The 13,848-nt window shown below is 33.9% G+C and overlaps 1 protein-coding gene across 1 annotated transcript in view; it reads right to left on the bottom strand.

Annotated features, from left to right (window-relative positions):
• The window catches only part of adgrf6 (adhesion G protein-coupled receptor F6), a 62,906-nt gene that overhangs the window by 21,994 nt on the left and 27,064 nt on the right, over positions 1–13,848 (bottom strand). The window contains exons 71-90 of the mRNA XM_089118775.1: positions 13,547–13,693; positions 13,121–13,267; positions 12,678–12,830; positions 12,412–12,567; positions 11,937–12,083; positions 11,677–11,835; positions 11,411–11,557; positions 10,481–10,627; positions 10,092–10,238; positions 9,612–9,758; positions 9,300–9,446; positions 8,701–8,847; positions 8,258–8,404; positions 5,246–5,392; positions 4,161–4,307; positions 2,329–2,475; positions 1,461–1,607; positions 1,017–1,163; positions 384–530; positions 76–222 (exon numbers count right to left, since the gene is read on the bottom strand). Coding sequence (XP_088974901.1) covers positions 76–222; positions 384–530; positions 1,017–1,163; positions 1,461–1,607; positions 2,329–2,475; positions 4,161–4,307; positions 5,246–5,392; positions 8,258–8,404; positions 8,701–8,847; positions 9,300–9,446; positions 9,612–9,758; positions 10,092–10,238; positions 10,481–10,627; positions 11,411–11,557; positions 11,677–11,835; positions 11,937–12,083; positions 12,412–12,567; positions 12,678–12,830; positions 13,121–13,267; positions 13,547–13,693 — 2,967 coding nt within the window. The remainder of the gene's footprint in view (positions 1–75; positions 223–383; positions 531–1,016; positions 1,164–1,460; positions 1,608–2,328; positions 2,476–4,160; positions 4,308–5,245; positions 5,393–8,257; positions 8,405–8,700; positions 8,848–9,299; positions 9,447–9,611; positions 9,759–10,091; positions 10,239–10,480; positions 10,628–11,410; positions 11,558–11,676; positions 11,836–11,936; positions 12,084–12,411; positions 12,568–12,677; positions 12,831–13,120; positions 13,268–13,546; positions 13,694–13,848) is intronic.

Here is a 13,848-nt window from a genome sequence, read left to right as displayed (position 1 = left end):
AAAGAATGATAAGTTTCTCAATAGTCCTGCTATTTGTCATGAACTTAAACTATGAGCTTTTGCTGTCAGTCATACCTCTACATGTGTTATTGCTGTTTATAGGGAGGTTTGGGTCTGTTACATCATATCCACTCTTGCAGGAGCAATTGTAACTCCCAACAGTGTTGCTGCAGTTTGAGTTTGGACCGCAGACCTCTGATCTCTCGACACATTCATCCACATCTTTAGTAAAAGGAAGTTATGGGAAGAAGAACAGTTTGGGTCAGTTTAATCTCACTGTCATCTTTACAATAAAATGCTTCATTTTCAAAACTCAATGTAAATTCTGTTCAAATTCTAGATAATTAAGTAAGGTTATACTAAACAAAAAATCTAAACTGTACCTCTACATGTGTTATTGATGCTGATGGTGAGATTTGAGTTTGTTACAGTGAATCCATCCAAACATGAGCAATTGTGACTTCCTATTTCATTTGTGCAGTTGGAATCTGGACCACATACAGATGGACTGAGCAGACATTCATCGATATCTAGAGTGGAAAACAAATATAATGAATAACATACAAATATAAACACACAACAGCATGAAATACATCTGGTGTCCAACAACCTCTACATATATACTAGGACAATAAGAACTGAGAAAGGACAATGACAACATGTTTAAAAACAAGAGACCACAAAACTAAAGTTTTTTAAACTTGTATCTATTTAAAAACATTGTTTTATAGAAAATGAATAAGAATTATAAAGAAGTATGGCTTATTTATATCCAAAAACACTTGCATAGCTCCTGTGGATAAAAACACATGCACTGAAAAGAAAAATAATTGGGGGAAATGTGAGGAACTCTGAGATTTTTTACTAACATCTCGAAATATGCTTTGAATATATAAATATTATCAATGTTACTGTTAACAGTGTATTTGGGGGTACTAACAAAAAAAGAATAAGTTTCTCAATAGTCCTGCTATTTGTCATGATATTGAACTATGAGCTTTTGCTGTCAGTCATACCTCTACATGTGTTATTGCTGTTTATAGGCAGGTTTGGGTCTGTTACATCATATCCACTCTTGCAGGAGCAATTGTAACTCCCAACAGTGTTGCTACAGTTTGAGTTTGGACCGCAGACCTCTGATCTCTCGACACATTCATCCACATCTTTAGTAAAAGAAAATTGCAGGAAAAGAAATAAATTAAAAATCAGTTCCCTCTGTAGGTTTACTCTTTCCTCGTACAGAATGTGGAGGTCAACTCATTAACTGCCCAACCTTACAATCTAATATTTTATTTAGAATATTTTATACAAAGTAGGAAACAGTTAAAAAAATTTCATAATTTTACTATTAAAAATATATTTGCTATTTATTTTAGTAGTATTGTTTAGTCTAATGGTGCACATAAACATCTAGTTTATTATTTAATGTTAGAGAAGAGAGATATGAATCTAAACTGTACCTCTACACGGGTTATTGATGCTGATGGTGTGATTTGAGTTTGTTACAGAGAATCCATCCAAACATGAGCAATTGTGACTTCCTATTTCATTTGTGCAGTTGGAATCTGGACCACATACAGATGGACTGAGCAGACATTCATCTATATCTGGAGTGGAAAAAACAAAGCAAAGTTAATGTATAACATGAAGACAGAAGTACATAAATCATGAAAGACATCTGTATCTACACAAGGTTAACAAGAACTGAGAACGATATTTAAAAGATTTCTGGCTTATGTATGTCTAAAACTCTTGCATAACTCCTGTCTGATGAAAATAATAACATGAACTGAGATGAAAATAATTATTGGGGAAATGTTGGAAGTTTTTTTGTCAATCTTCACACAACAAACTTCCAAAATATTACATTCACAGTTTAATTAAGATTTACAATGTAAATTAAATACATCATGATGAAGTATATTTTCTACATGCTTACCATTGCATGGGTTACTGGTGCTGATTGGTTGATTCATATTTGTTACAGTAAACCCAATCAAGCAGGAACAGTTGTAACTCCCAAATGAGTTGTTGCAACGAGAGTTTGGACCACAGACCTCTAATGTATTTAGACATTCATAGACATCTATATTACAGGAAGATATGAAAAGGGTATTGTTTTTATTAGGAACACAGAAATATGAATGTCACTTTACCACAAATCTATATTTTCTTATGTTTTTACAGAGGATGCATACAATTGTGTCGCAACAGTAGAAAAAAAATAAACATACAAATAGAATTTCACTGAAAAATTAAATGTCTAAAAAATTACATTAGATTATTCTTCAAACTTAGACTATAAATAAATGTAATTATAGGATTTACCTCTACACGGGTTATTGATGCTGATGGTGAGATTTGAGTTTGTTACAGTGAATCCATCCAAACATGAGCAATTGTGACTTCCTATTTCATTTGTGCAGTTGGAATCTGGACCACATACAGATGGACTGACCAGACATTCATCTATATCTATGGGGGAAAACAAATATAATGTAAAACATACAAATATAAACAGACAAAAGCATGAAAGACATCAGGGCCCGGTTCCCCAAAAGTTTCTTATCGGTAAGTAGTTCTTAACCTATTCCTTAACCTCTCTCTTAACCTTATGTCACGGTTCCCGAAACGTCCGTACGCTAAGTATATCTTCTGTAAGTCACACTTTCGTAAGGTTGGTCTGGACCATTCGTAAGCTCTCTCTTAGTGTTGTTTGAGCTCAAGACGCCATTCGCCGCCACTGTGCAGCAGTCTTTAGAAACTTACACACATTTTCAAAACTGTCACCTTTTTTCAAAACGCTAAAACTTCCAAAACTTCACACACAAAATGCAAAATGCCTCACATCTCCTTCAAAAATGTAACACTGCATTTAAACTGCCATAAACACATGTCAGGATAAAGCATTTGCATCAAATGGCAAACACTTAAACTAAAAGTAGTACTCTTCTGTACAGCCTTGTAATTCATTGTATTTTGCAAAAATATAATTTTCTATTCAGTGCAAAAGCCATACACATGGTTTTATAAATACAGAGGTCCCAAAGGTGATCTTGATAGGGGGTTCGGGGGCATATTATTTTTCACTGTAATTGTCAAAGAACTTAGGCTATGTATATAGGAATCCATTGCAATCAATGTATTCTTATTCTGGGCACTGTATCCAATAGGCTATTGCTTTACCTGCTTTACCTCTCCTCTCTTATCTCATCTCCTTCTCTCGTTCTTCTTCTCTCAGTCTCTTTATTTTTACTTGTAAATATCCCCTTCCTGAAGCTGAGCTTTGATGGATGTTTAGTTTTGCCACTTGCATACTATCTCGTGAAGCTTTGCATTGGGATTCGCTCGCGCTTCTGTGAACATCCTGCTTTGATCGTCATCTCAAACATTTTGACATATCACAATTTGATAATTTAATTAATATTTTACTGATAACTTAAACAATGTTGAAATAAATGTTACTCGAATTACTTGAGGAATGTTTAATTTGCACAAAACATGTTATCTTTCGCGTGAAGTGGAAAATCGAATCCTTAGCAATCGATGCCAGCTAATTCAGCACCTTCACTTGGGACAGCGCCTTTGTAACGTCGAACGTAAGAGGAGCGAGTTAAGAAGCTTCCTAAGAGACACTTCGGGGAACACACTTGGAAACATAGACAACTTCTGTAAGATATATCTTTTTCAGTCTTCTTAGCGCGCTAAGAGTGAGCGTTATCGGGGTACCGGGCCCTGGTGTCTAACAATCTCTACATATACACTAGGACAATAAGAACTGAGAAAGGACAATGACAACATGTTTAAACAAACAAAAAAAAAAACACAAAACTAAGATTTTAAAACTTGTATCTATTTAAAAACATTTATATAAAATGATAAAGAATTATAAAGAAGTATGGCTTATGTATGTCCAAAAACACTTGTATAGCTCCTGTGGATAAAAACACACGCACTGAAAAGAAAAATAATTGGGGGAAATGTGAAGAACTCTGAGATTTTTGACTAACATCTCAAAATATATTTTTAATAGATAAATATTATCAATGTTACTGTTAACAGTGTATTTGGGGGTACTAACAAAAAAAGAATGATAAGTTTCTCAATACTCCTGTTATTTGTCATGATATTGAACTATGAGCTTTTGCTGTCAGTCATACCTCTACATGTGTTATTGCTGTTTATAGGGAGGTTTGGGTCTGTTACATCATATCCACTCTTGCAGGAGCAATTGTAACTCCCAACAGTGTTGCTGCAGTTTGAGTTTGGACCGCAGACCTCTGATCTCTCGACACATTCATCCACATCTTTAGTAAAAGAAAATTGCAGGCAAAGAAATAAATTAAAAATCAGTTCCCTCTGTAGGTTTACTCTTTCCTCATACAGAATGTGGAGGTCAACTCATTAACTGCCCAACCTTACAATCTAATATTTTATTTAGAATATTTTATCCAAAGTAGGAAACAATTAAAAAATGTCATAATTTTACCAATAAAAATATATTTGCTATTTATTTTAGTAGTATTGTTTAGACTAATGGTGCACATAAACATCTAGTTTATTATTTAATGTTAGAGAACACATCTATATCTGGAGTGGAAAAAACAAAGCAAAGTTAATGTATAACAAAGATAGAAGTACATAAAACATGAAAGACATCTGTATCTACACAAGGTTAACAAGAACTGAGAACGAATTTTAAAAGATTTCTGGCTTATGTATGTCCAAAACACTTGCATAACTCCTGTGTGATGAAAATAATAACATGCACTGAGATGAAAATAATTATTGGGGAAATGTTGGAAGTTTTTTTGTCAATCTTCACACAACAAACTTCCAAAATAATACATGCTTACCATTGCATGGGTTACTGGTGCTGATTGGTTGATTCATATTTGTTACAGTAAACCCAATCAAGCAGGAACAGTTGTAACTCCCAAATGAGTTGTTGCAACGAGAGTTTGGACCACAGACCTCTAATGTATTTAGACATTCATAGACATCTATATTACAGGAAGATATGAAAAGGGTATTGTTTTTATTAGGAACACAGAAATATGAATGTCACTTTACCACAAATCTATATTTTCTTATGTTTTTACAGAGGATGCAAACAATTGTGTCGCAACAGTAGAAAAAAAATAAACATACAAATAGAATTTCACTGAAAAATTAAATGTCTAAAAAATTACATTAGATTATTCTTCAAACTTGGACTATAAATAAATGTAATTATAGGATTTACCTCTACACGGGTTATTGATGCTGATGGTGAGATTTGAGTTTGTTACAGTGAATCCATCCAAACATGAGCAACTGTGACTTCCTATTTCATTTGTGCAGTTGGAATCTGGACCACATACAGATGGACTGACCAGACATTCGTCTATATCTATGGGGGAAAACAAATATAATGTAAAACATACAAATATAAACAGACAAAAGCATGAAAGACATCAGGGCCCGGTTCCCCAAAAGGTTCTTATCGCTAAGTAGTTCTTAACCTATTCCTTAACCTCTCTCTTAACCTTATGTCACGGTTCCCGAAACGTCCGTATGCTAAGTATATCTTCTGTAAGTCACACTTTCGTAAGGTTGGTCTGGACCATTCGTAAGCTCTCTCTTAGTGTTGTTTGAGCTCAAGACGCCATTCGCCGCCACTGTGCAGCAGTCTTTAGAAACTTACACACATTTTCCAAACTGTCACCTTTTTTCAAAACGCTAAAACTTCCAAAACTTTACACACAAAATGCAAAATGCCTCACATCTCCTTCAAAAATGTAACACTGCATTTAAACTGCCATAAACACATGTCAGGATGAAGCATTTGCATCAAATGGCAAACACTTAAACTAAAAGTATATTCTTTATAATACAGTAAAGGACACAATTGATTGTGGTGGTGGTGGTGGGGGGGGGGGGGGGGTCTCTGTCCATTGTTGGCATCCATTGTTCAAAACAGGTAATCTGACCTTTGACCTATTATAGGCTTATATTACAGTAAAAGCAGTGATTGGTTAGTGATCAGTAAAGCAATTAGTGTTTGGAGATATAAGGAGGAGTGTGTGTGTGACCTGGTGAATAAGTGTAGCATTTTGATTGGTGTGTTTGGAAAAGGAAAGCCAGTCAATTCCTGCTTGATGGTTTGTGTTTTAGGTGGAGAATTGTGTGTGGTGTTTTATGCAATTGGAAACTGAGACAAATGCTGAGAAATAGTAGCTTATGGTTTTGGAGATTTGGTATAGGTTTGAACTTTGAGTGAGAGGTTTCAGGGCTGGAGTGGGACTAATTTTACCCACATGCCCACTTTAGTTGCCCACTGAATATATTACAGTTTTTTACAATCACTTTGATAATATTTTCAGAACCTTGATGTCATTTTTCAAAATTCTAGAGACAAAACTCAAAATCAAAACTCAAAAAAAATAAATTACTGTGAAACACCATTGAAACATAACTATAGATCACACACACACACACACACAAGCAACCGATAGTTTCACTGTGTCATTGTTCATACAATCATTATATATATTGTAGAACAAAATAGGTGATACAAGTTTCATTATAATACTCCATGTACAGTAAATATACATCTCGTAATCTTGAAACTTTCATGATTTGCTGTAAACATGGAAGGTTGTGTGTCTGTTTCCATACAACTATTTCTTTAAGCGTACTGCAACAGTTACTTATCAATTTGAGCAGTTGTATCAATTGATAGTTAGATCATTGTAAGGAAATGAATAGACACTCATTTGAAATGTAATGTGTGAATTGCCTTTTGAAATAGTAGTACTGTGATGTTAAGTTGTGTCAGTTTGTGTATGTGTATTGTATTCAAGCAATTGAGAAATGGGTTAGAGTTTTGAAATATGTCCATTTTGATCATTGGTTGTGAGTTTTGTCTCTAGAGTTTAAAAAAATGACATCAAGGTTCTGGAAATAGTAACAAAGTGATTGTAAAAAAAACTGTAAAACAATGTAATTAAAACCTCAGTATATATATAAGTCTGCAATAGTGTACTCTTCTGTATAGCCTTGTAATTCATTGTATTTTGCAAAAATATAATTTTCTATTCAGTGCAAAAGCCATACACAGGGTTTTATAAATACCGAGGTCCCAAAAGTGATCTTGATAGGGGGTTCGGGGGCATATTATTTTTCACTGTAATTGTCAAAGAACTTAGGCTATGTATATAGGAATCCATTGCAATCAATGTATTCTTATTCTGGGCACTGTATCCAATAGGCTATTGCTTTACCTGCTTTACCTCTCCTCTCTTATCTCATCTCCTTCTCTCGTTCTTCTTCTCTCAGTCTCTTTATTTTTACTTGTAAATATCCCCTTCCTGAAGCTGAGCTTTGATGGATGTTTAGTTTTGCCACTTGCATACTATCTCGTGAAGCTTTGCATTGGGATTCGCTCGCGCTTCTGTGAACACCCTGCTTTGATCGTCATCTCAAACATTTTGACATATCACAATTTGATAATTTAATTAATATTTTACTGATAACTTAAACAATGTTGAAATAAATGTTACTCGAATTACTTGAGGAATGTTTAATTTGCATAAAACATGTTATCTTTCGCGTGAAGTGGAAAATCGAATCCTTAGCAATCGATGCCAGCTAATTCAGCACCTTCACTTGGGACAGCGCCTTTGTAACGTCGAACGTAAGAGGAGCGAGTTAAGAAGCTTCCTAAGAGACACTTCGGGGAACACACTTAGAAACATAGACAACTTCTGTAAGATATATCTTTTTCAGTCTTCTTAGCGCGCTAAGAGTGAGCGTTATCGGGGTACCGGGCCCTGGTGTCTAACAATCTCTACATATACACTAGGACAATAAGAACTGAGAAAGGACAATGACAACATGTTTAAACAAACAAAAACAAAAAACACAAAACTAAGATTTTAAAACTTGTATCTATTTAAAAACATTTATATAAAATGATAAAGAATTATAAAGAAGTATGGCTTATGTATGTCCAACAACACTTGTATAGCTCCTGTGGATAAAAACACATGCACTGAAAAGAAAAATAATTGGGGGAAATGTGATGAACTCTGAGATTTTTGACTAACATCTCAAAATATATTTTGAATAGATAAATATTATCAATGTTACTGTTAACAGTGTATTTGGGGGGACTAAAAAAACTAAAAAAAAAAAAAAAAAAGAATTACAAGCTTCTCAATACTCCTGTTATTTGTCATGAATTTGAACTATGAGCTTTTGCTGTCAGTCATACCTCTACATGTGTTATTGCTGTTTATAGGGAGGTTTGGGTCTGTTACATCATATCCACTCTTGCAGGAGCAATTGTAACTCCCAACAGTGTTGCTGCAGTTTGAGTTTGGACCGCAGACCTCTGATCTCTCGACACATTCATCCACATCTTTAGTAAAAGAAAATTGCAGGAAAAGAAATAAAATAAAAATCAGTTCCCTCTGTAGGTTTACTCTTTCCTCGTACAGAATGTGGAGGTCAACTCATTAACTGCCCAACCTTACAATCTAATATTTTATTTAGAATATTTTATCCAAAGTAGGAAACAATTAAAACATTTCATAATGTTACTTTTAAAAATATATTTGCTATTTATTTTAGTAGTATTGTTTAGTCTAATGGTGCACATAAACATCTAGTTTATTATTTAATGTTAGAGAAGAGAGATATGAATCTAGAATTTACCTCTACACGGGTTATTGATGCTGATGGTGAGATTTGAGTTTGTTACAGTGAATCCATCCAAACATGAGCAATTGTGACTTCCTATTTCATTTGTGCAGTTGGAATCTGGACCACATACAGATGGACTGACCAGACATTCATCGATATCTGGAGTGGAAAAAAACAAAGCAAAGTTAATGTATAACATAAAGACAGAAGTACATAACCTTGTGTAGATACAGATGTCTTTCATGTTTTAACGAGAACTGAAAACGAATTTTAAAAGATTTCTGGTTTATGTATGTCTAAAACACTTGCATAACTCCTGTGTGATGGAAATAATAACATGCACTGAGATGAAAATAATTATTGGGGAAATTTGGGGATTTTTTTTTTTTTGTCAATCTTCACACAAAAAACTTCACAATAAAACATTCACAGTTTTATTAATCAACATCTCAGATTGTGCTTTATAATACATATACATTGGCGATGTTATTGTTAACACTATTTGTAAAAAAGAGAAACAAAATAATTAAAAAACAAGTTATTAGCTTCCCAATAACCGTTTTCTTTGACATGAATTTATTAGCACTGATTGCTTCATCAGTCAATCATACCTCTACATGTGTTATTGCGGTTTATAGGGAGGTTTGGGTCTGTTACATTATATCCACTCTTGCAGGAGCAATTGTAACTCCCAACAGTGTTGCTGCAGTTTGAGTTTGGACCGCAGACCTCTGATCTCTCGACACATTCATCCACATCTTTAGTAAAAGGAAGTTTTGGGAAGAAGAACAGTTTGGGTCAGTTTAATCTCATTCCTTGTCATCTTTACAATACAATGCTTCATTTACAAAAAATAAAAGTAAATTTTGTTCAAATTCTAGATAATTATGTAAGGTTAGACTAAACACAAATCTAAACTGTACCTCTACATGTGTTATTGATGCTGATGGTGAGATTTGAGTTTGTTACAGTGAATCCATCCAAACATGAGCAACTGTGACTTCCTATTTCATTTGTGCAGTTGGAATCTGGACCACATACAGATGGACTGACCAGACATTCATCGATATCTGGAGTGGAAAAAAACAAAGCAAAGTTAATGTATAACATAAAGATAGAAGTACATAAAACATGTAAGACATCTGTATCTACACAAGGTTAACAAGAACTGAGAACAATAATTAAAAGATTTCTGGCTTATGTATGTCTAAAACTCTTGCATAACTCCTGTGTGATGAAAATAATAACATGAACTGAGATGAAAATAATTATTGGGGAAATGTTGGAAGTTTTTTTGTCAATCTTCACACAACAAACTTCCAAAATAATACATTCACAGTTTTATTAAGATTTACAATGTAAATTAAATACATCATGATGAAGTATATTTTCTACATGCTTACCATTGCATGGGTTACTGGTGCTGATTGGTTGATTCATATTTGTTACAGTAAACCCAATCAAGCAGGAACAGTTGTAACTCCCAAATGAGTTGTTGCAACGAGAGTTTGGACCACAGACCTCTAATGTATTTAGACATTCATAGACATCTATATTACAGGAAGATATGAAAAGGGTATTGTTTTTATTAGGAACACAGAAATATGAATGTCACTTTACCACAAATCTATATTTTCTTATGTTTTTACAGAGGATGCATACAATTGTGTTGCAACAGTAGAAAAAAAATAAACATACAAATAGAATTTCACTGAAAAATTAAATGTCTAAAAAATTGCATTAGATTATTTTTCAAACTTAGACAATAAATAAATGTAATTATAGGATTTACCTCTACACGGGTTATTGATGCTGATGGTGAGATTTGAGTTTGTTACAGTGAATCCATCCAAACATGAGCAATTGTAACTTCCTATTTCATTTGTGCAGTTGGAATCTGGACCACATACAGATGGACTGACCAGACATTCGTCTATATCTATGGGGGGAAAAATTTGACAAATAAAAATTATATATATATTATTTTTACTGTATTAAATAAGGCAAAGAGGCTAAAGACATGAAAGACTTTGTGTATTTAAACAAAATTATTCACATTATAATTCCAAAAACATTCCAGGATTTTCTACATATAATGGACTTCATTGGGAACCAAACGTTTCAAGGTCCAAATGAGAGATTCAGTGCAGCTTCAAAGGGCTTTATACGACACCAGACGATGAATAAGGGTCTTATCTAGCGAAACGATCCGTCATTTAAAAAATAAATTAAAAAGTTTAAGTTTTATAAGCACAAATGCTCGCCATGCTCTGTTCTGTGATGAGCATTCGTGACTCTAGTGTTCAAACTCATTCATCAAAATGAACAAATCTTTTTTCGAGTCATGACTCGAAGGGTCCTAGATAAGACCCTTATTCATCGTCTGGTGTCGTTTAAAGCCCTTTGAAGCTGCACTGAAACTCTCATTTGGACCTTGAACCGTTTGGTTCCCAGGGAAGTCCATTATATGGAGAAAATCTTGGAATGTTTTCATAAAAAACCTTAATTTCTTTTCGACTGAAGAAAAAAAGACGTGGACATCTTGGATGACATGGGGGTGAGTAAATTATCAGCAAAAGTTTTTTTAAAAGTGAACTACTCCTTTAAACAGGAACAGCTAAAACTCACACTAGTATTCACACAAACTGTAAAGATATAGCAGCTCTGCACTCTCAATTTTATGAGATAAAAATAGAAAACAAAATCAGTTGAAAATACTCACCCTGACATGAGTTGTTGCGGCTCACAGGACTGTCTTTATTGGAGGAATTAAATCCACTCCAGCATAAACACTTGTGACTCCCGATGATGTTAATACAGTCTGAGTATTGACCACAAACTGACACTGCATCTTCACATTCATTGATGTCTGAAAAAGAAAAAAAGAATAGTGAGAAGCTATTGCATATTGGTTACAATTTTATAAACCACCAAAACATGTCAAATGTCACTGAGTAAAATCAATTGTGATCTAATGTGATTTCTCACCTCTCTGGCAAAGCGGACCCTCTGAAGGGAGAGCTTGAATACATCCACAAGTGCCCCCCACAATCTCATCACACTCATGATAGGCCCTGCAGGTGTCATTGGGCCAAACATGACGCTCCTCACACTTGCACTCATATTGTGTTCCATTTAACCCACACACTGTAAGAGAATAGGATTTATTCATCTGCGCTCAAACTGTCAATTTGTCCTGATACTGAACTCATCTTAGTATGTGACGTGATGAAACATTCAGCTCTCACCAGTAGTCATGTCGATATCTGTGATATTTATGCTGTTGCTCAGAGTCAAAGGCAGGCTGATGTTCATGATTAGACTTCTTAAGTAGTTCACCAGGAACAAGTCAAAGAATCTCACATCAATGTCAATCATGTACTTAGAAGGCAGCACTGCAAGAACAAACAGAAGCAGGTTGAGCCGAATAATTCATGCAATTAATTACATTTCTAAAATAACAAAAATATAATTTTTTAAATGACATTCTTTGTAGTCTAAGTTTTATAATTTAAAAGAACGTCAATTTGTTGTTAATATCTTCATGACAAAACTCCATACAATAGACCATGTGTCTTATACAGAGTTATTTGCAAACAAAAACAAGCACATAATCAGTTTGTTAATCCTAGTGGCAAAATGCAGTAAAATCAAAGCAGGAAAAATCAAAATTGATTAAAGGGATAAAACTGATGTTGTCGTAGAATGACGCCAGTGTCTCACCTTGACAGAACTGTCCATCCACTGGAAGGGCATTGATACATGTACATGAACCATTAGTGATGTCATCACAGGCCTCGTATGAGTGACACGTGTCATTTGGCCAAACAAACAGACCCTCACATTTACACTGATACTGCGTTTGGTTCAATGAACACACTGAAAAGCAAAAGAAGAGTCCAAACATCAAATAATGTATGTCAGTACTCGTGATGTATAAAGTTTATTCTCAGCTATTTAACATTACAAAGCAGAGACAGAGCTCGTACCAGTAGTTATGCTGATTTCTGTAATGTTAGTGCTGTCACTGATTATGTAGGGCAAATTAAAAGACATCAGAAGAGTCCTCAGCTGATCAGTGACGCTACTATCCACACTATTGATCTGAATTTCAATCAGATATTCAGTCAAAGGTAGAGTCACTGTAGAAAAAAAGATAAAAACATCCAGAAATTATGACGACACCTTCCATCTACAAATACAATAATCAAAGTCCACAAAGGAAACTATTTACAGATTTTTCAACCATTCAGGATTTCATTCAATAGTTTTTAACTTGATTATGTATTTCAGCAGCTTTTATCAAGGCTGAAAACATAAATAACATAAACAAACACCAAACCATATAATAGATTTAATTGATATTTCTGTCAAATCTACTTACAATGTAAATTAAATACATCATGATGAAGTATATTTTCTACATGCTTACCATTGCATGGGTTACTGGTGCTGATTGGTTGATTCATATTTGTTACAGTAAACCCAATCAAGCAGGAACAGTTGTAAATCCCAAATGAGTTGTTGCAACGAGAGTTTGGACCACAGACCTCTAATGTATTTAGACATTCATTGACATCTATATTACAGGAAGATATGAAAAGGGTATTGTTTTTATTAGGAACACAGAAATATGAATATCACTTTAACACAAATCTATATTTTCCTATGTTTTTATTACTTTATAAATAGAGGATGCATACAATTGTGTATGCAACAGTTGAAAAAAATGCTGTTCAACTGTTAAATAAACAACAAACTGATAAAAATAATTTCACTGAAAAATTAAATGTCTAAAAAATTACATTAGATTATTTTTCAAACTTAGACTATAAATAAATGTAATTATAGGATTTACCTCTACACGGGTTATTGATGCTGATGGTGAGATTTGAGTTTGTTACAGTGAATCCATTCAAACATGAGCAATTGTAACTTCCTATTTCATTTGTGCAGCTGGAATCTGGACCACATACAGATGGACTGACCAGACATTCATCTATATCTATGGGGGAAAAATTTGACAAATAAAAATATATATATATATATATATATATATATATTATTTTTACTGTATTAAATAAGGCAAAGAGGCTAAAGACATGAAAGACTTTGTGTATTTAAACAAAATTATTCACATTATATTTCCTAGACGGGAAA

This window comes from Pimephales promelas, chromosome 13 (assembly GCF_988280905.1).
Source record: "Pimephales promelas chromosome 13, fPimPro1.hap1.1, whole genome shotgun sequence".
Taxonomy (NCBI): Eukaryota; Metazoa; Chordata; class Actinopteri; order Cypriniformes; family Leuciscidae; genus Pimephales; species Pimephales promelas.
Note: the sequence above shows the minus strand (reverse complement) of the source record. Positions and strands in the feature narration are given on the sequence as shown.